General features: G+C 37.5%; 1 protein-coding gene across 6 annotated transcripts in view; it reads left to right on the top strand.

Moving 5' to 3' along the window:
- Positions 1 to 23,205, top strand: part of myo6a (myosin VIa) — a 50,884-nt gene that overhangs the window by 8,256 nt on the left and 19,423 nt on the right. For all 6 annotated transcript variants that reach the window (XM_084091324.1, XM_084091326.1, XM_084091325.1 and 3 more), the window contains exons 2-17: positions 8,484 to 8,607; positions 12,970 to 13,039; positions 13,173 to 13,246; positions 13,473 to 13,602; positions 14,618 to 14,723; positions 14,896 to 14,951; positions 15,058 to 15,155; positions 15,382 to 15,546; positions 17,049 to 17,129; positions 18,773 to 18,953; positions 19,778 to 19,922; positions 20,124 to 20,281; positions 21,043 to 21,134; positions 22,391 to 22,463; positions 22,581 to 22,708; positions 22,792 to 22,887. In XM_084091324.1, the coding sequence (XP_083947450.1) occupies positions 8,491 to 8,607; positions 12,970 to 13,039; positions 13,173 to 13,246; positions 13,473 to 13,602; positions 14,618 to 14,723; positions 14,896 to 14,951; positions 15,058 to 15,155; positions 15,382 to 15,546; positions 17,049 to 17,129; positions 18,773 to 18,953; positions 19,778 to 19,922; positions 20,124 to 20,281; positions 21,043 to 21,134; positions 22,391 to 22,463; positions 22,581 to 22,708; positions 22,792 to 22,887 (1,770 nt within the window). In that variant the 5' untranslated portion in view covers positions 8,484 to 8,490. The remainder of the gene's footprint in view (positions 1 to 8,483; positions 8,608 to 12,969; positions 13,040 to 13,172; positions 13,247 to 13,472; positions 13,603 to 14,617; positions 14,724 to 14,895; positions 14,952 to 15,057; positions 15,156 to 15,381; positions 15,547 to 17,048; positions 17,130 to 18,772; positions 18,954 to 19,777; positions 19,923 to 20,123; positions 20,282 to 21,042; positions 21,135 to 22,390; positions 22,464 to 22,580; positions 22,709 to 22,791; positions 22,888 to 23,205) is intronic.

Here is a 23,205-nt window from a genome sequence, read left to right as displayed (position 1 = left end):
TTACCAAAAAAATGTAAATGTAAAGCATTCTAAAAAAGGCTTAAATGCTCCTCATTGTCTGCGTAATACGTGGAAATGGACTTATGCAAATCTTGGCTTTTGCTTGATAACCAAATGGCTCTTTTACATGCAGTTTACAAAGCCTGTAGTAATAGCGTCTGGGGGAAGCTCTACAGGAAATTTTTAAATATGATATCACCAGAGAAGAAAATTTGTATGCTGTACCATTATTTTCCATTACAGTAGTACTTTTGTTTATTATATTCCAGGAATCATTTCTTTATAAATAATTTACTCGTCCTTTGGCAATCTCATACAGTTGTGGTCAGAATTATTGGCGTTCCTGGTAAATATTATCAAAGATGGCTGTAAAAATAAATCTGCATGGTTTATCCTTTTGATCTTTCATTCAAAAAATGTGCAAACATCTAACCTTTCATTGAAGTAACGATTGAAAGTGGGGGCTAAATCACATTATGAAATAAGAGCTTTTCTCCAAAATACGTTGGCCATAATAATTGGCACCCATTTATTAAATACTTTTTGCAACCTCCTTCTGCCAAGAGAACAGCTCTGAGTTTTCTCCTATAATGCCTGATGAGTTTGGAGAACACCTGACAAGAGATCAGAGACCATTCCTCCATACAGAATCTGTCCAGATCCTGCAGATTCCCAGATCCATGTTGGTGCTTCGGGGCATGGGGTACTTTTTATTTATGGAACTTCTTTATTATGTCCTTATGGTGGAAATGGGAATTTTCAATTCTTTAGCTATTTTCTTACAGCCACTTTCTCTTTTGCTGCACATCAGAACTATATTGTTTGGTTTTACTCATTGTGACGGATGATTAAGGCAATCTGGCCTTTGAGTTTCCTCATATTTAAACTCCTGTGAAACAAGAAGTCATAGCTTGAAAATGTCATGTTCCTGGTCACCCTGGTGTGCTGAAAAATGTAAATATTAATGGGAATGTACTTCAGAGATATTTTACTAAAGATTCTAGGGGTGCCAATAATTGTGGCCAAATTTCATAATGTGATTTATGGCACTTGTTTACATAGACCAACATATTTAAAATATTCCAAAAAATACACGCAAGAACGTGGTGTGTGAATGGCTTCTAAATAATTAAAATGTCATTAGTGCAACAAGAAGATCACTGACTCATTCAGACAGTCTGAGAAACTGAGACGTGTGGCTGCGTTACAGCAAGATCAAAACACTTTAGTCCTGTGTTTCATTCATGCAAGATCATGTTTCACTTCTCATCCTGAATCAATACCTCCCGGATCCATTCTAATAGACTTACACAACTGAACTGCTTGCAGGGCAGCTTCCTGTAGTTTCCTAATTCTGTTGCCATCCCAGCCCAAACTAAGGCCTGTTCACACCATATGCATTAGCTTCCACAGCAGTGCATGATATCATTGTTCATTATAAGCGTGTTGCAGTTTTGCCGTCTGCTGCTTTAAATGCTTGAGCCCTTTTAAAGTAGGATGGATTCTGATTGGCTGTTTGTGTTGTGGGTCTCTGCTATTCTTTTACATTTAGAACGATTTTGACAAATATCTTTATCGTCCTTGGTGTGATCGTGCCTTTAGTCTTCACATTCATTGGAAAGGCAGATGCTCAGTTGCACAAGAACCCTGGAATTACATGATTTGAACGGGACCTTCTTTGCTCTTGGGCACAAAATAACAAATTGTTGCTGTTGTTGCTTTTTCATTTTAAGAATGAGACCCTCACAGACCCTCCCCTCAAAGAAAGCAGGACAGAAGTGGTTGAAAGTGGACAAAAGAGACGGATTAAAACACCAGGTGTAAACGGGAATGTTTCTCCCTCGTCTACTTGTGATCCGATTGACCAAAGCGCATCTTAATACCAGGTGTAAACGGGCTGACTAAGGTCTATAATGGGATAGTTAACATCTACCAGCCTGTGTCACCTAGCCAAACCTTGAAACCTTTGTTCAAATACAGGATTGCTTCTACACGCAAATGGTAATGTGTTGTAGACATGGTGTAGGGATCCCATCCAACAATGTTATCACGATACAGCACGATATATGTTGCATTTGGTTTGCTTTTTTTCTCAATGGAGAAATGTAAGTCTATTTCTGACTTTTTTTTTTAAATTGTTTTTTTTTGGTATAAAGGGAAGATGGTTGAATTTAGATCCTGTAACTGATCACCGTTTCTTTGACGTTTTACACTTCATCCGCATACACAGTAATACAATTAGAACATTTTACTACAGGACATTTTAGGGGTAATTAAGCTATTTTAAGACTTACAACCACACAAATAAACTAAATGTAAGTTATTAATGCTGAAAATCTATGTTCATTGACTTTAATGCTGTAAACATGGCATATACAGTAGCTCTATGTTTAGTTATTCCAGTAATTTCTGAGAGAGCAAATAGCAAATGATTTTTTGGCAATAGTTTCTATTTCAGCTATTCAGTGTCCCTGTGCACAAAGCAAGGTCTGTATTGCAATGGTTTACTGAGTCTATTGTGGAAAATCTTGACTGGCCTGCACAAACCCCTGAACAGCCACTCCAACTCCAATTGAGCCAATATCCAGGAGTATATGATCCTACGATGCCTGTATTTGCCGACTCATTCAGCGCTCCAGTTAGTCCAACAGTCCACTGAACTGAGAACAGTCTTTCCGACATCCGGCATGCTGAGAAGAACTGTGTGCCGAGGGTTTCATAAAGGGGCAAAATGGATGTTTCTGAAAATCATAAAGTATGATAAATCACACCTATAGTAAACAGTGATCCGATGGCAGTAGTTCTGGAGGACTGATAGCAGTTCTCTCTCTCGGCAACAGTCGGTTAATGGATACAGCAGATCTCGAGTCACCAGTGAACTGAACTGAGGAGACAGTTCGGACTCTGACATGTCCTCGAAGAACCGATGAGCTGCTGATACAGCTGATTGATTTTTATGGTTTTTCATGGTTCATGTAAAAGGATGAGTTAAGATTAGTTTATCACCTTTATAGACATGTAGAACTTCCGCGTTTAACATCATTATCGGGTGCTTTAATAACATAATTGCATACGTGATGTCATTGTGTGATTAAGTAAACAAACTGTTTTTTTTTTAAACTGGTTCATTGAAGTGAACTGTCCAAAATAACCATTTTTCAGAAAAGCATTTGACTTCCCATCAAAACCAGTCTAACATCATTCTTCACCTATGATACTGCCGGTCAAAAGTTTGAAATAATTACGATTTTTTTTTATGTTTTTGAAAGAAGTCTGTGATGCTCACCAAGACTGCATTTAGTAAGAACAGTAATATTGTGAAATGTTATTACAGCATCATCATTACAGTCTTCAGTTTCACGTGATCCTTCAGAAATCATTGTAAAATGCTGATTTGCTTCTCAAGAAATATTTCTAAGCCATGTTTTTGCTGCTTAAAGTAACTTTTTTTGGTTAAAAATGTATTGCAAGTACGTAATCAAGTACATAACCCGCCTGTGTTCAAAACTATCTCCTTACCGTAGCCGGATTCACAGCGGTAATCTTGGAATAATGTGTTCTGATATGAGTGGTACTGGTCGGTTTCCGCGGGAAATGTCTTTGCGTCATTACGTCACGTCTGTAACATAAAGAAGGAGTCCCGGCTAGTAGACTATATCGCATGAGGATGCCATTACTACAGGTGGAAGATCATTTATAGCCTTTTCTCACAGCTGGAGTAATTGCATTTATCATTTTGATGATGGATTGTAATCCAGAAAGGTCCAAACGATTAGAGATTAGACTGTACATAAATGTAGTTAATTAATATTACTCAGTACTTAAATGTATAATAATTATACTGCAGCAAGTACACCTTAAACACATTAGTTCACATTTGTCTAGTTAGCTGATTCTTCATATCAAAATCAATGTCATGATGCTCAATTTTGTTTGTTTTGTGAATAAATCTATTAGTCAAAAATATTTTAAATGCAATATACTCTGTACGTGTGTGTGTACATGTGTGTGTGTGTGTGTGTGACATGAATACCTCTTTTTTTAATTTCTGGTTAAAAATTTATTTTAATACTTTTGGGGAGGGACATAATGTCAGGGTAATACAACTGTTCTCATATCTTAATAAAGAAAAAAGCCTAATTAAAATAATAATAATAATAATTAAAAAAAACATAAAAATAAGTTTTGTATAAGTATTGAACATATTTTATTTTATTTATTTATTTTTTAAACCAAAACAACAACTGCATTGCTTAATATTTAAAAAGCTTCTCAAATGAGATCAAATTCAAATCAAAGTTGTATGATCCAACCTTCAAGCAGAAAATGACTCATGGTCAATAATTGTCTTAAAATATTGAATAATTTGACCTTTTTCTAATAAGGCGAAGTGAGTTCAGGTTTTAAAATGTGATGTGGTGGAAAACTAATGAAATTTTTATGAATTAATAATGATTTTTACCTTGATAAATATTTTTAATGTTTTAAAACATTTTTGAAAATAATGAGTGAGACGTGTACACATATATTTAAAGGGACACTATGTAACACTTTAATATTATCAAAATCTAAATAATGAGTCAATGCATTATCAAACCTTATTCTAAAACCTGTCTTGATTCACTATGGTAAGCCTACTAAGTGTTTATATTTTAGACCTGACGGGATGGTTTTCTCAGGTAAATTGCATAGATGCATCACTCGCCCGGTACTTTGAAGCGTGTCTGGTGTGAGAGGTCAGAGGTTAGTTGTCACAACGAGCGAGAAATGTTGACATGGAGCCGCTAAATCTCCAACCTCCAGAAAATCATCCGTTTAAACGCGACAGAGCTCGTAATAAAACAAGAACTGTAAGAATCAGTATTGAAAAATCTATATTTTTGACAACACATTGCACTTAAGTTTATTATTTCAGATGTCTTTTTGAAAGATTACAACTGAAAAATGTATATTATATAAAATTCAACCCATCAAAGTGGCAAGTAGGAGTGACCGCATTACACGCCACAGCTGTGTAAATATATCAAGTAAAAAGGTTTTTCCAAACCAAACATGAATACATGGAGTGTAATCGTAAGAAATTGTTAAACTAGATTTTGTCTTATCTTTATTATGGACTCTCTTATATGTCATTGACCCATAAATGGAAATGATTATACAGCAACACGAGACCAGGAAGAAATAATGCGTTCAGTTTGCCTAGATCCAGTGATACTCAATAAATTTTACAACCTGGACAATAAGTTACTTTGTGAACTTTGGCCTTTTTTTGGTCTTTTTCTGGGCTTGATCTTGAAGAAAAGAGGACATCAGTGTCGTGGCGACATTTCAAACACTAATCAAGTGTCGCATCTAAAGGCGTCACTCAGAGCATGTAGCGCTGGATTCAAAGTAATACACAGAAGAGAGGTTTTTTCATTCAAATAAAGGAAGGCGATGAGTGTGGTGATTAAATGTGATGCGGGGAAGGTAGCAAGTCCACAGATCTAGTTGGCGTTTGGCTCTGTAGTGATCTTGCTCTGGCATGTCAATCCTGGACCCAGAGGCTGTTTCACTGCCAAACTGGTTTTGAGAGATGTGATGTGGGACTTGCACAATAAGGCTCTGGTGTCAGCAGTGCTCTGTCTTTTAGACCTGGATGTGGGCTGATACTCTGCGACTTACCCGTCCAGGACGCTTGCCTGAAGAAGTGCTTTCTTTACTTTTAACTGTGAAAAATATGGGTTGTTCTTGTCATGTCAGGAAGGACACACCTAACCCATAACTGACCCAGGTGTGCCACATTGACATTGCTCAAATGCAATAACTGCAATGATGTCCTTTACTTCTCGAGGTGTAGTAAGCAAGACTGCTGAATTTCATAAGCAAGTGTACAGACTTCAGACCGTAAAACACATCCTGAGTAGTAGATCAGTTAGCTTTAACTGACAGAAGGTGGAAAATATTATACATTACCCTTAAAAAAAACGTTGGTTATATTTTTTCAGTTTGTTGACTTTTTTTACAGACTCAAAGACTCATATAGGCCACTGGAGGACACATAAAGCTTGCCACAACGCAAAAGTAGCCTAATGATTATGAATGTAAAAATAGCAAGAAGTGTTTTTGCTAGCATTAAAATGTGTCTAGTACTAGAGTCCTACTTGCTATAAAGCTGGATATTTAAAACAACCTCCATTACTTTCCAGTTATACTCTGTATAAGGAATGATCTACTGGGGAAAAAAGAGGAACATTATGAACAAACTTACTAGATAACAACAGTTCCTATATCAAAAATCTGGCAAATAAAACAGCCTTAAATGCACTGTCGCCTAATGAAGAGTTGAGAGCCGGAGTTCTTTATCGACAGTTCGAAACTACTGGCAGGACGGACAGAAGAAGATATCTTTTATTTGACAAGTAATCATCTAGTTACACAGCATGCATCATGAGTGTATAAAATGCTAATACAGTAAACCAAAAAATGCAAACGCATTTAGAAGCCAAGACCAGAGCACTTAATTCCCTAAAAAGAGGGAAAATTTAAACTTGCTGCTCTTTTCTTTTTTTTCTTTTTTTTTAGTTCAAATAAATCGAATTCAGATTTGAAATCAAACTTTCTATGCCATTTATCTTTGGCATAGACAGAAACACAGTGTACCTCACCCCCACTGTGAAGTATGGTGGTGGATCTAATGTTGTGGGGCTAAATTTTTTTTTTTTAAGACCCTGGACAACTTATGATACACGGTATCATAAACTCCATCAAATACCAGCAGATATTAAATCGACACCTGACTGACTCTGTCCGGAAGCTTAAACTGGGCCGTGGCTGAATCTTCCAGCATGACATGAAAGCACATCTTGCATTTTGCATGACCATATTCTACATCCCATAATCCTACCCAATGCCTAAACGTAACAACTACCTTACTAACTATTAATAAGCAGTAATTAGGTGTTTATTGGGGTAAAAGTCATAGATAATAGTTGGTTAATAGTGAGAATAATGAGACGGTGTTTTTAAAATGTGTTGTATTGAGACGTTTGTAGACTTGCACCACAGTCACTCCATTGTTCTCCTCGCTGTACTTTGGCTTGATGTCATGCAGAAAGATTTGTGTTCATTCTGAAATCTGAGTTAAGTGATCTGGATAAAGCACCTCTCTGTGTTTTGCTCCATTTATCTTTCCCTCAGTAGTCATTAGTCTTTCTAATTAAACCCATCCCAATATGACCAGCAGTTGCACAATAGACATTGTTTTCTGAATCTAAATGAGTTTTTAAATACAAATTATAAATTTCATTTATCCTATACAACTAAATAAATTGCTTATAAATGTCTTAAACGCCCCTTTGAGATTGTTGAATAGAAATTGTGAATAATTTAACCACATAATTTTCACATTTCAGTTTGTGAGTGCAGATATATAGTTTTCTTAAACTGTTTATTATTGAAAACTTGAATCAGGCTATATGTATGTATGTGTGTATGTATGTGTGTGTGTGTGTGTGTGTATGTATGTGTGTATGTATGTGTATATATATATATATATATATATATATATATATATATACACATATACACATATACACATATACATACATACATACACACACACACACACACACACACACACACACACACACACACCCACACACACACACACACACACACACACACACACACACACACACACACACACACACACACACACACACACGTTTTAAAATATATATATATATAAATGTAGAATTGCTTGGACATGATTTACAATATTTATCATATAGGACCCGATAGAAGAACTGTACATTTTAATAGTTACAAATGCCATTAAACTTAGCTTTAAATATGTTTGCATGTAATTTCGTATTTAAATGTAGAGAGAGAGAGAGAGAATCACTTCTAATAGCGAAGCTGTAAGTTTATCTGCTTCAAGAACAGCGCCATAATTTCCTCGGAGTAATGTCCTGTGGCTTTTAAGTTGTTAAACTGTGTGAGGGTGTGTCCGTACTCTGTGTGTGTGTGTGTGTGTGTGTGTGTGTGTGTGCGCCTTTGAGCAGGAGAAAAGATAATATGTGCTTTTGGTCCATAATAAAAATGTAATTTTGTGGCAATAGTAAGTTGTTTTAATCCTATTGTTTCCTATATTTATTTGCCTATATGTATTTGCTGGGTCAGTGTCATTGTGGGTTTTGGTTCTTTTGTTGTTGTCAGCTGTAAGGACCTTTGCAATAACTGAAATCATTTGGCGAAGTGATATGGAACTGTAATTCGGTCAAGACCTTCCTGGAACTACTTTAGCCATGCGTTTACCTGAAAATAATTGCACACCTTAGAACGTTTGTCAACCAATCAGATTCAAGCATTCAACAGCCCCGTAGTATAAAATGTTTTAATTACTTTTAATGAAAGAACTTTAATTTTTTTGCCAGAAGCAAACTAACGTTTCTCTGTTCTTCTTCCATTGACGTGATGGTTCTCCTGTTTTTCTCCCTCAGCGGTGAAATGGACGATGGAAAGCCGGTGTGGGCGCCCCACCCTACAGATGGGTTCCAGCTGGGAAGAATCATCGACATCAGTGCCGATAGTCTGACCATCGAACCTCTCAACCAGAGAGGGAAGGTGAGGAGGAGCTTCTGCAGAAATACACAACGTCACGTTTAAAGCTGAAACATGCTGCGTGCAAGTACATGAACACAAATGCTTCCAGTTACACAAGCTCTTTTTATACATTTTTGCATTTATTATGTGTCAGAAAATGTAATTCATTATCCAATGGAAGTACATGCTGTAGTCCCAAGGGCTCTACATTAATAGTATTTTATGCTCAGTTTTCGTTTAAATGTCAATGTCATGGCAGATCAACTATCTGGTTTAATGGGATTGTTCACCTAAATGTGAGAAAATTCTGAAATAATTTACTCACCCTCATGTCATTGCAAACATATGGTTTTCTTTCTCAAAAGAAGGAATTTTGAAGACTTTTAGTAATCAAACTGTTTTGGTTACAATTGACTTTTATGGACAATTTTTTTTTTTTTTCTCAAAATATGCTCTTTTGATGTTCCACAGAAGAAAGACAGTCTTATGGTTTTGGAAAAGCACGAGTAAAGGATGACAGAATTTTCATTTTGGGTGAACTATTCCTTTAATAGTACAAAAGTCATTTTGTTGCCCCCCTGAATACTGAGGTTTGCTAATGCAAGAACTCATGTTAAGCATCTACAAAAAGAAACACGCTCTTAAAATGCGTTAGCTGATCATTTGGGCCTGCATATTTGTGTAATGTTTTTTATTAGCCTTACTAGCTTGCAATTCTTCAGCCTGACATCAGAGGGTTTAAACCCATAGAATATGATTTAGTGAGAGATATTCATGAAACAGGGAATGGGAGTTAGTTAAAAATCTGTTTTTTAAGTAAGGGATAATGTACATCCAGCCGGTTGTTATCTCAGAATAAACCCAGACAGGGTGATCAGGATCAGGTCTTCATCAGCCTGAAGGGGTTTATTCTGATATAACAACTGGCTGGATGTACATTATCCCGCTTATTAAATGGCTACTTGCCACATAAGTAAATAATTAGATGCTAAATATTGATCTGAGTTGAAATATTTTATTAACTCTTTAAACGCAACTTATTACACACCATTTCCTCACAGAAATAATTATTAGATTCGACTGAGTTATTTTATTAGCTCACCAAACGCAAAACTTGTGTACGCATTGTGTTTGGCACAAACCATGTTTATCTTTATTTTTCTACTTTGTGTCGTACTGTAGTTTTTTGAGGGTCGTGTCACACAACTTCCTGATGCTGACATCTGTCTAATTGTTTGAGATTCATAAGTGACAGACGAATTTGCATCTTGGATTGGACACAACCTTTTAAATGAGAATTAGTTTCTCCTCAGGTGTTAAAGTTTATAAGCCTGCTTATGATTTTGCAGTCATAACGATGCAGAATTCTATAGTTACGTCCATGTTATTATTTGCATCTAGTTTTGTTTTTCCCTACTGTGACCCTGTGAGCACAGATCTGGTGGCCATTTTTAGATTGCAGCTCAACAGTTAAGAACCACGGACAACAGTGTTTCCTGCACAGCTTTGTGAATCTGCTGCAAAAAAATCATATTTTACCTGACTTGAGTAATGTGAATTTGCGGTCTAAATGAATTGTAATGAGAAAATATGACCGTGTACAGATAACCAGTGGCAAGAAAACCTGACACAAACAAATGACTGTGCTTGATTATGAGCCAGTTGAACTCGCGTTAAAAAACTCACGTTACCTGTTTAAATGATTCTAATGAATCCTGAACTCCTGAACTGATCCATTAGAGCGGTTAATGAATCATTAACAACTGACTCACTGATCTGCAAGTTGTCAGTGCTTTCAGCCTTGTCCGTCTTGAAAGGAAGTTTTGTATTTAACTGAACTTTAACACAATTTCTCATCAAAAACTGACTGATTGTTCATCTGAATGTAGTTTTAATGTACTTTTATCTATGTGAATCTTAGATGTATGTTAAATGTGTATCTTTAACTAAGAACGGTCAGTTAGTAATGAATAAAATGTGTATGTTTCACAAACCTCAAGTACACAAAGTAGTACACAAAATGTACTTCATTTCAAGGTGGTCATTGTTAAAGTGACTGAAGTGTGGAAGGGTGAATAGGAGCCACAGTTCTGTAGAAAACCAAGCCAGACAGGACTTATAGTTCAGGGTGGAAATGAAACCGCTCACTCTCTCACAACTCTTACTGGTTGTCAAGGAACACCAGTGAAAATCTCATTAAAAACCGCATTCCAAAGGGAAAGTTCTGTCGATTTAAAGGGCTTTTAGGGAAAAAGCTTGTGCTTTCAAAACAAGGAACTGCTAATATGATCTCATAATGAGGTACTTGCATTTTCGTCATGCTTGTCAAAAACATTTTTTGCACTTCACAGATTGTTTGCAGAAGCAGCAGAATGATTTAAATCTAAGGCTGAATGCTTGTGTTTTCAGAGCTGCTGCAAACATGTCCTGTTGCCCATATGGAGTCCGGCCCTCTCTGGAGCTTTACACACATTACAGTAGCAATAACTCTGTGTGTGTGTGTGTGTGTGTGTGTTTTCACGTCTGACAGCTACAAGACAGCGTGTTGTGTGCAGCATTACATCTCGCCCATGTGATTTGTGTGCAGTGTGATGTCGCCGAGCTGTGAAAGCACAATAGGCTGTCTGTTTACACGCTACAAGTGTGTGTGTGTGTGTGTGTGTGTGGAAGACACACTATTGTCTGATACCACAACAGAAGCATGGAGGTGGAATACATAAAGTGGGAACCGCACATAATTAGTTGTAGTTGTGTTTGCTTAGACAAGCATCAATATTGCTATCAGACCCCAAGTATTAAAGGGTTTGCTCACCCTCACGTCGTTCCAAACCCGTAAGACTTTCGTTCATCTTCTGAACACATATGATTTAAGATGATTGAGGTTTCAAAGTGACTGTAAAAAATCATGAGGAAGTGGTTTAATCCAAGTCTTCAGAAGAGACTCGAGCTGGCTTTGTATTAGTGCTGGGTTGAAAATATTGTTTTCTCGATTTTAATCAATTCTCATATTGATGAATCAATATCAATTCTTAAATCCTAATGGTCAATCTTTTAGTCTTTGCTGTTTTCAGTTGATGCCTTAACAAAACTTGATTAAACATTATTTGTAGAGCACCTGCCATCCAATAAATCGCAAGCTTTGTTACTCTTGATATGAAACAAAGTGTCAGCTTTCAAATTCTGTCAATTTTATCACGAAACAATAAATACCAATTAATGTGGCGTGACAGATCGCTACAGCGCCTCAGTTGAACTGATCGTCTCTTCCTCTTTACTACTAGTTACAGCACCAAATAAACATGAATGAACATCAGAAGGAATGTTGAAAGATACAGTTCAGCTTACTAAAATCTGTATCATGTCTCAATCAGTGCTTCAACTGCAGAGAGATGCCAATAAAACATTTTGCTAAATAGGTGCACAATATTACATATCCATTATATCTTTTTTCTAAACCTTTAATTTAATTGGGATTTAATTGGGAAAATCTAAATGGAATTGTGAAAATTGTGTCAATGACCAGCCCTACTTTATATGATGAACAGATTTAATGTAGGCTTTTGTTCAACTACTGTACTGATAGAGCACTTGCAGAACAGTAAACAGAAGCTCAGCTGTAATTTCTAGACACACAAGAACCACTGAGGTTTGTTTTCACATCAAGCAAATACGGTTGAGCTTTAATTTACTGTTTGATGTGCTTTATGTGGTAAACACACAATGTCCTCTATGATGTCTTTTATAAATGAATCATCATTGTTTTGGTGAAGTGGATTCTCAAGTTTCAGTAAAATATCTTTGTGTTTCAAAGATGAATAAAAGTCGAGGATGAGAGAATTTAAATTTTTGGGTGAACTTTCCCTTTAAACTTCAGCATGTAACTAATCCTGCATTTGTGCTTTAGAAGTAAATAACACTTTAAAGTGTGCAGCTTGTTGAAGAGATGTGCTATTTTTTTATTTATTTTTCTGAGATTCAGAATTGACTTACATGCACCTAGTAACACCTTAGAAAACCGTCCAGAAGCCCCTAGCAACAGCATAGCAACATGCTAAAAACACTGTGAACGCCACAAATTAGTCACCGCAATTAATACAGTAAACAACGTCTAAGCAACTGCATATCTAGAGTTCCCTAGCAACTGCCTGTCAACCCTCCACAACTCCCTAGCAACACCTTAGCTTCAAGATTCCAAATACTGCTCACTTTTTATTTGCACTGACATGCAGAATCCAGATTATGAAAGTGTTCATTAACGTTCAATGCAAGCAGGGAGTTGTATGATTGTGCATGTGCAAGAGAAAGCGAGTGGCACTTTACACAAGTCTTCACAGGCTTTTAGTGTGCCGTACGGTTAATTATAGTCATTTCTCTGTGTTCCAGAACTTTCAAGCTTCTGTCAATCAAGTCTTCCCTGCTGAAGATGATGCCAACAAACATGTGGAGGACAACTGTAAGTGTCAATGTGTTTGAGATGTACATGTTGGTCATGTGTTGGATAAAATGGCACAGTTCACTAATGGCTGTGTGTGTGTGTGTGTGTGTGTGTGTGTGTGTGTGTGTGTGTGTGTGTGTGTGTGTTACAGGCTCGTTGATGTACTTGAATGAAGCCACGCTTCTAAATAATGTTCGTGTGCGCTATAGTAAAGATAAGATTTATGTAAGTATATTCTTTGTTGCCAATGTTGTCATGAAGACACTATTCTTTATGTCCCCTTCATGCTTACTTCTCTTCTATGATTAAATGTTATTAATTTCTGAAATTCCTAAAATAAATTTTTATGTACAAATTTTCAATGTTCATTAATATTTGAAAATGGTTGTCTGCAGAATAAAAATTGATTTATTGGTTCCTTTCTTGCTGCTCATTTTACTTTGTGTTCTAGACATTTGTTGCCAACATCCTGATTGCTGTGAATCCATATTGTGAGATTCCCAAGCTGTATTCCCCAGAGAGCATCAAACAGTACCAGGGCCGATCGCTGGGCACTCTGCCACCTCACGTCTATGCAATTGGTAAGTGGCCGTGGACATACATGCTACATATTATGCTTTTTTAAAGGTTCCTACAACAGATTTACATGAATCCTAGGTCAAAAAACTCTTTTTCTCATTATATATAGTGCAGCATCGTTACTTTTCTCAGTGTCTGAAATGGTTCGATCAAGGATTCAGTCTCTCTAAATCCCTCCTTTCTGAGAGCCTACTCTGCTCTGATTGGTCAGACGGTCCAGTCTGTTGTGATTGGTCTACTCTGCTCTGATTGGTCAGACGGTCCAGTCTGTTGTGATTGGCCTACTCTGCTCCGATTGGTCAGATGACCCAGTCTGTTGTGATTGGCCTACTTTGCTCCGATTGGTCAGACGGCCCAGTCTGTTGTGATTGGCCTACTCTGCTCTGATTGGTCAGACGGCCCAGTCTGTTGTGATTGGTAAACCGCTTATAGCACATGTTGGAAACAAAACGCCTATTGTCATATCTGAATTTTGTCTCCAGTAATAATGGCGTCGGTTTTACATATCAATTCCAGCGCGAGTCATAATTCTTTGGAAGTGGTGCCAAAGTGGTGTTTGCTTTCATAGCGCAGACACTAGCATCTTCTCAACATGTCAAAAAACACGAACCAAACTCTTCCAGTCTCTGATAAAATTACAGTGCTTGAGGGTCAAAGTAGACGTTGTTCACGGGCAGCCAATAAAAGACCATAGGCTGGCATTATGCAAATTTGTTATGTAGGTTTGTAACAGGAAGTGAGACTGGAATTAATGACGGAATAATTTCAACAGTTCAGATTCAATTCTTTCTTTAGGAGACAATAGCTTTATTCTTCATGCACTTTGATCTTTGAAACTTTGCAGACCTTTTACATTCATAAACGACTACATTACACACTACATGAAAGGATAATATTGGAAAAAGCATAGTAGGGGCACTTCTCAATGATGTACACAAAATATATACTATTAGCTTGAATATGTAAATTGATACTTTTTACTCCCTGTATATACTCATACATATTATTTATGTTTAGCGGATAAAACTTATCGTGACATGAAGGTGCTGAAGATGAGTCAGTCCATCGTTGTGTCGGGAGAGTCAGGAGCTGGAAAAACCGAAAACACCAAGTTTGTTCTCAGGTATAGAAAGATCTCATTCATATAGCAATAAAATAGTTTGAATAAAAGTAAGAGATGCATTTCTACACAACACTCCAATCCTTCGTTTTTAACACTAAATACGTACATGATATGAATTTAGGAATATGAATGTTTAATTTAATGTGAGATGGGTTGTTCTCTCCTCTCACAGGTACTTAACTACGTCTTATGGTACAGGTCAAGACATTGATGAAAGAATAGTTGAAGGTACGCTTGAATGACTGATCTAAATTTGTACCCCACTATACTTTAACTAATGTAAGTCATAGAAAATATGACGAAGAAACAACTGTTTTCCATCACTCAATTCTAGCAAACCCTCTGCTCGAGGCATTTGGAAATGCCAAAACTGTCCGAAACAACAACAGCAGTCGCTTTGGGAAATTTGTGGAGATTCACTTCAATGAAAAGGTGCGTCTTGTATAAAAGTCTCACTAGAGACAGATAAATGTAATGCTTTGTAGATATCAGTGCACAGTTTTACTTAATCGCTGAGTTTGTTATCCTCAGAGTGTGTGGCGCAACACAATGTGCTGTTGTTTTTTTAATTGATATAGTGAGTAGTGTTGCAAATGTGTGATTTTGTAAATGAATTTGTTAGACATTTCTTTGCATGCAGTGCTGATTTGTTTTCCAGAACACAGTAGTAGGTGGTTTTGTGTCCCATTACCTGTTGGAGAAGTCCCGCATCTGCACGCAGGGTCAGGAGGAGAGGAACTATCACATCTTCTACAGGCTGTGCGCTGGAGCTCCTGAAGACATCAAGGAGAAGTTCCACCTCAGCTCTCCAGACTGTTTCAGGGTGTGTGTATCCTGCGTCTCACAGACCCACTACACTTACATTACGCTTCAACTTCTTTAAAATAGCCATGCGTGCAGATTTAGACCCCTGTTTACCTCTGGTTTCAACCTGTTTACACCTGGTATTAAGATGTTTTTGGTCCATCGGATCACAAGTGACACTAAATACAGGTGTAAACGGGGTCTAAAACGCTTTGAGCTCGTCCACTTTCCAAAACGCATTCGACCGGATTGCTTTCGTGGTGTAAACACTCATGTCCTCGAATGCATTCAAACAGCCACAAAAGACTGTCTTCTCTCCGTCTACTGACTTAATGAATGAACATTATGGGAAGAGCGCTAGACAGGCACAAAACGTTCCAAGCACAATGTTCTCTCATCATTCCTGATTTCTAACACACACTCACAGACAGTGTTCGGCTGGTCTCGCGTCAGCTGTAGAAACTACAGCTGATGCTCTCTGTATGTTTTTCCAGTCGTCTCTGACTACTCTTGTAGTCCATTAGATCAAAAGATCTGAAAAAACCCATACATTTACCCGCCCATAGACCCTCCCCCCGAAGAAATCAGGACAGAAGTGGATTAAAGTGGACAAAAGAGACTAATTAAACACCAGGTGTAAACGGGAATGTGTCTCCCTCGTCTACTTGTGATCCGATAGAACAAAACGCATCTTAATACCAGGTGTAAACGGGGTCTAAGTGACTCAACAATGAGTGCGTTTACATGCACGTTCTTAACCCGATTATGCTTAATAAGCCATCAATGCACATGGTAATGTAAAGGTGTTAACCCGTTTTCCTTTACCGGTTTACGGTCATATACAGCTTAAGCATAAACCGATCGATTTTTGCAAACTCTGACTCTTTCTTGACCCAAGAAATGATTAAAATGTGTTCTCATCTTGTGCAGAAGTGGTTCAGCCAAAATTCTGTGTAAGAGGAGAATATGGGTCTATAAGCTTCTCGCTGATATTTTGGAATACTCTTGGGTTTTTAATGCTTTATTTAACATCAAAACTGACATAAAAATGGAATACTCTAAATCAGATACACGGATAGTTAGGTTTTGACCTCAATACCAGGGAATAACCTGATTTATTAAATGAAGTCTTGTAAACGTGGTTTACTTGCATTGCCAGGTTATTGGTTTGCATGTTAACCGGGCTTAACAATGCATACAACCATACACTGATAATACGCTGATAACTCCCAGAAATCAGCTTAATGAATTAGGGCTAATTCATTAAGCTGATTTCTGGGAGTTACCAGCGTATTATCAGTGTATGGTTGTATGCATTGTCAATAAACATATTAACAAACAACTTTATTTTGACATTTGGCTTCCTGAACATATATTGTTATATGCATTCCACTTATGACAGGCACGACATGTGATCTTGAGTGTGATCAAGCAAAGTGTTGAAGTTGCATTATTGAAATAGTCATTCATAAATTTCTGTTAGCTAAACCATGTTTATTGTACACATTTTTTTCCATCTAGTATCTATGTCGAGGATGCACGAGGTACTTCTCTACCAAGGATTCAGAAAAGCTGATTCCTCAAAACCGCAAGAGTCCAGAGGTAATACATTTATTTTCTATCAGTTGTCTGTGTAATCAGAGGAACTGCCATCAGTGCGGCTCAGAACGACTCTAAAGGTTATTTGAGAGGGAACTCACTTGCCCTCACTCTAGTATAAATGTTTTGGATACATCTGTAAAAGTTAACAGCAAAGATTTGTTGCGTTTTATACTTCAGTTAAAGAAGTACATTCCAATGGAAAGCACCAATTTGACACATTTTCACACCAAACATGTAAAATTGATTGAATTTACTGGAAATAATTCATAGTTGTGTCATTTTTAAAATATTCTGTTTTCAAAGTTTTGGATTAAGGGGGCAATAGGGTCATTGGTGAGATGGGTAGAAGAATAGTCATTGATGAAGGGGTCAGTGGGACGTGATTCTGGATTTATAGATTCGCTGTTGATTTACGCACGATACGCCTCAGCACTGATTCATCTCAGCCTTTGCGAGTGTCTACACTTGTGTTTGGTTGCTGGCCTACAGCTTGATATTTCACAGATACAAGGCACTTGCTTATGACCATGTATATCGAATTGTTTATAATTTATGCATGATTGTTCATACTAATCTAATCACTGCACTAATCATCGTTGTCTGTGGTTGTGTGTGTGTGTTTGTGTGTCCCTAATACATCAAAGGATGGGCAGGTGAATATGTGTGTTGTGCAATCAGTGGGACTTTGGTTTTCTTCTCTCCTTTCGGGATATAAATACATGACCTGGGTCCAATGTATTTCTTGGAGGACAATGATAATTATATTGTGCCGTTTGGAATGTGGATTTACTAGTTTTGATCGATTTCTCATCGTTTCCTTGTTCCTTTAGTTAACAAACTTGAAGGAATATTCTACTTGAGTTACACTGGTTACATATTAACCTTTTTGCATTATATCCAAATTTACAGCAAGTTCCTGCCATGGCCATGTAACGCTTAAAAGCTAAATAAAAACACACAAAAAGACATGTGAAATATATTTGACCCAGATCTTGTAAAAGTGGTAAGTTACTTTCATTTATTGGGAGCTAAACTGCTATTTCCCTCCTGTTTTGGCTTTTTTTGGCTTTCCATAAGGTAATGGGATATTCCTCTCTTAATATTCCTGTTTATGATTTGTCACACAATATGTGTTAAAGTCACTTTCAAAGCAAGCAGCTTTCTGTTGGTTAACATGGCAAATTTACACGACGACAAACTTGAGCAACTCTTTCCACTTAATATGACTTGACTTTGCCTGCAAAATTTCTCTGAACAGTAAATGTGACTGCAACTACAAGACCTCAAAGCAATAAGCAAGCACTACAATACAGTAAACTTTACTGTAATTTGGTTGTCACATAAGAGGGGCCGAACAACTGCATGTAAGCATATTTGATTTGATCTCAGTTGACAACCTGAAGGCAATGACATGGAGACTTCGACAGTCACGAGTTTCACGATGTAGCTTTGTGGATATATTTAAAGGATTACGTGGAGTTGGTGTTCTGCTGCCCATGTGCTTATGGTTATGCTGTGTAGGGTAACAAAGCTTTGAAATAAATTGATTCTAGTTGCTGTGCTTTGTGAGCAAACATGATGATAAGCTCACGTGTTTCTGTTCTGACAGCATGCATGAGTCTAACTTGAGCGTTGTTCCTCAGCTTCTGAAGGCCGGTCCTCTGAAAGACCCTCTGCTGGACGATCACGCCGACTTTAACCGAATGTGTGTGGCCATGAAGAAGATCGGTCTGGACGACACAGAGAAGCTCAACCTGTTCAGGGTGGTGGCTGGGGTTTTGCACCTTGGAAACATTGATTTCGAGGAGGCTGGAAGCACCTCAGGTAAACGGAGAGCTAGTGTAGCTCCTGAATATACTTACTACACAGTTATTACACACACACACTGGTCTGGTGCTTACTGTTAAAATACTCCTGTGACTCAGCAAACACTTTTAACAGTCAACCCTGAATCCATTTTAGAGTTTTTGACTAAAGCTACATTTTAAAATCTTAGGTAGGCTTTTTATATTGCTCTTTTATAGTAGTTTTACTTCTTACTCACCATTATAATAGCCAAGGGATCTGGCCTGGCATTAAAACACCAACCAGCTAACTGTGTGTTTATTCTCTGAAAGCTGCCGACAGTGAAAATAATCCAGACTATAACAGTATCTACAAACTTGTATGGTTTATACATTTGTAACCAGCTGTTTAGTTTTCAGTAAAATTGGTTTCTTACTTACCAGTTAGACAGAACATGTTGCTGTGAGTTTATTTTTCATTAAAAACTAATGCTTTCATCATGACTTGCTGTTTCTGACTGAAAACTCACTTGAGCCAGGTGTGGATTAGTGTTGCAACTGTTAAATAAAGTTAAATACGTTTTTGAAATACTTGGAATAAAGCAACAAAAAAAAATCTCTCTCTCTCTCTCTCTCTATATATTTATTTTATTTTTTATTTTTTTATTTTTTATTATTTTTTTTTACATATATATGACATAACCGTTCCCTCACAATAAACATCAGGTCACAATAGCCATCAGCTCAATTATAAAGCAGATCTTGATGAAAACGAAGAAGAGCATCTAGGAAATGTTTCTGTGTATTGTGTTGGTCTCTCACTGCACTGCTGTTGATGTGTGTGTGTGTGTGTGTGTGTTTCAGGGGGGTGTGTCTTAAAGAAGACGTGTGGCCAGTCGTTGCAGTTCTGTGCTGAGCTGTTGGGTCTGGATGAGGAAGATCTGCGGGTCAGTCTGACCTCCAGGGTCATGCTCACCTCTGCAGGGGGCGTCAAAGGCACAGCCATCAAGTAAGAGCCAAGTCTCGTGCCCTCTGATGAAGAATTTAACCGAGATGCTTGGAATCCAGTGGGAAACCAATCACAGCCACGGCAATCCCTAACCAGAGATAATAGCTACACTGAGTGCTTTCCCTTGAGTAGTCACAATACCCAGAGTGAAAGACACAGTAGGTTTTAATCGTGTAATGGTGCTCTTGTTGTCTTCTGCAGGGTTCCTCTGAAGGTGGAGCAGGCCACCAGTGCACGTGACGCTCTGGCTAAAGCCATCTACAGCCGTCTCTTCGATCATGTGGTCACCAGGATCAACCAGTGCTTCCCCTTCGACTCGTCTGCTCACTTCATCGGAGTGCTGGACATCGCTGGCTTTGGTACAAGACCGTCTTTGCTCAATTTTCATTGAGTCACCTGAGCCATTAAAGGAGAACTCCGGTCAATTTTAACATTGAGCTCATTTTTTTGTAAATTTGGAGTGCTGTCAGTACAGAGAGCAACGACAAAAATCGGTGTTGCCTACACCATGTTATCCTCTTTTTAAAATTTGCACCCTGTTGACTTCAATGGGGCAAGTTTTAAACCTGCTTTTAGCCTCTTAACATCCTTGATGTGTCATTACAAGTGCACAGCCAATGTGAGTGATTCCTTCAGAGTGAACACGGGTGAATCTGACTGCAGTAGATGTGAAAGATATGAACAAAAATGATGTTATATCAGCCAGCGCTCATACCTGTATTTACATCCTGTTTTCGGTCGAAGTCCATAGTAATCGATTGTCGAGTTCACGCGCGTGATCATAGGTAACTAAACCTATACGCGAACCTATGCTCGACTTTTAAAAAGAGGATAACGTGGTGTAGGCAACACCGATTTTTGTCGTTGTTCTCTGTACTGACAACACTCCACATTTACAAAAAAATTAGCTCAATGTTAAAATTGACCAGAGTTCTCCTTTAATGCCATGTGGCTGATCATTCAAATTCCATTTCATGCTGTTAGGATCCTTACAAAAATAAAACATCACTAGCACAACATCTAAAATATAACGAAATATATGCCATTTGCGTTTAGCTTTCCAAATATCAATTGAAGCTAACCAACTATAAAACCTAATTGTTCTCCTCCTTTTCCTCAGAGTATTTTGAGCACAACAGTTTTGAGCAGTTCTGCATCAACTACTGTAATGAGAAACTGCAGCAGTTCTTTAACGAGCGCATTCTCAAAGAGGTGAGATCTTCACAGCTCATTCACAACCGCCTCACCGTCACTCATGTGTTTGTACATATTAAAGCTACTGTCAATTATCTTCCTATTACATTTTCTTTAATATTATATTGCATACACTAGTTCAAAAATTTGAGGATTTGAGACCTTATTGAAAAAGGCTTACCAATAAATGAGTAATTATTAGCAAGGATGCATTGAACTGATCAAAAGTGACAGTAAAGACATTTATAATGTTTTCTAACATTACTGAAAAAAAAATATATATGACAGTTTCCACGAAAATATGAAGCAGCACAACTGTTTTCATCATTAATGATCATAAATGTTTCTTGAGCATCAAATCATCATATTAGAATGATTTCTGAAGGATCATGTGACACTGAAGAATGGAGTAATGATGCTGAAAATACAGCTTTGATCACAGGAATAAATGACATTTTAATGTATATTCACATAAAAAACACTTATTTTAAATTCTAAATATATATCACAATATTACTGTTTTAGCTTATTTTTGATCAAACAAATGCAGCCTTGCTGGGCAGAAGAGATCATCCCAGCCCTAAACTTTTGAACAGTAGTGTATGTTAGCTTTCTTTCTGCACATATTCGTGTTGCATTATGTATTTGTGTTGCCATATTCATATGTGTGCAGCGTACAGAGCGTTCATACAAAATGATGATTCATACAGTACTGTATATCACAAACATGTGGAAAAACCCTTCTGGCAAACATTTCTGATTTTTTTTTTTTTTTTTTTTTTACAAATATAACACACACTCAAATATTCACATGGAGTATTTTCAAAATGCATTTATCAACCGCAACAAACTGAAAAGTGATGAAATTACATGAATAGGAATCAGCAATTCACTTACATTGTTCATCAAATTAAACAGAACAACACAAAAAAATACAATGCAGAAACAAATTCAACAGAATTTGAGAACAGCCGTTTTATAGCCGTTATCTTAACCAGTGTAGAACAAAACAAACAAAGTTTTATTCAATCATTCATTCATTTTTATGTCTTTGCTTTTTCTTTTACACATGACTATGGGTGTTTTACATCTTTTGTGGCAGATTTGCCACAAGTTTACTGCATTTTGCTGTAAATAAACAGTTTAGTTTTTACAGAATCAACCAAAACTGAGGATTGTTTTGGTGGTGCACTGATAAAGCTGAGTCGATATTAGCCATTATAAAGCATGAGCTGGACTGATATCTTATCTGTCGTTTTGTGTTTGGTTAACAGGAGCAGGAACTGTATCAGAAAGAAGGTCTGGGAGTCAATGAAGTCCATTACGTGGATAATCAGGACTGTATAGGTCTGTGTCTCATTAAACATGACTCTACGCCACAAATATATGATGTTTGCACTCTTTTATAAAGCAGAAGGCTGAATCTTTTAGCTTGAATTTACCTTTGTATCTGCATCTGTTCAGACTTGGTAGAGTCGAAGTTAGTTGGCATCTTGGACATCTTGGATGAAGAGAACCGGCTACCTCAACCCAGTGACCAGCACTTTACTGAGACCGTCCACAGCAAACACAAGGAGCATTTCCGCTTGACCGTGAGTCACACTTCACAACAGCCCTCGTTTCAGCATCTCACTCGAGTTTAGTGGCTTTAGTTTTTAAATCGCGCGTCTCACAGGTTCCCAGGAAGTCCAAGCTGGCAGTGCACAGGAACGTCAGAGACGACGAGGGCTTCATCATAAGACACTTCGCTGGAGCAGTCTGCTATGAAACGGTACACACACACACACACACACACTTCCATTGATTTTATATCAGGTTAGTGATATTTTCTATTGCTTAACCCAAGCTCTACCCCTAAACCTGCTCATCACAAAAACATGTGCAAAACACTAGATTAAAAGAAAAACACATTTCTCTTTTGTCCACTTTCAAACACTTCTGTCCTGATTTCTTCGAGGAGAGGGTTATAGGTGGGTAAATGTATGGGTTTTTGCAGATCTTTCGATCTAATGGACGACATTTACACGCAATTTACATATGAATGCCCCTGGAGACGACTGGCAAAACATACGGAGAGCATCAGCTTTAG

The sequence above is a fragment of the Abramis brama genome, assembly GCF_963993115.1.
Source record: "Abramis brama genome assembly, chromosome: 18".
NCBI lineage: Eukaryota > Metazoa > Chordata > Actinopteri > Cypriniformes > Leuciscidae > Abramis > Abramis brama.
This window is presented reverse-complemented; position numbering and strand designations above follow the sequence as displayed.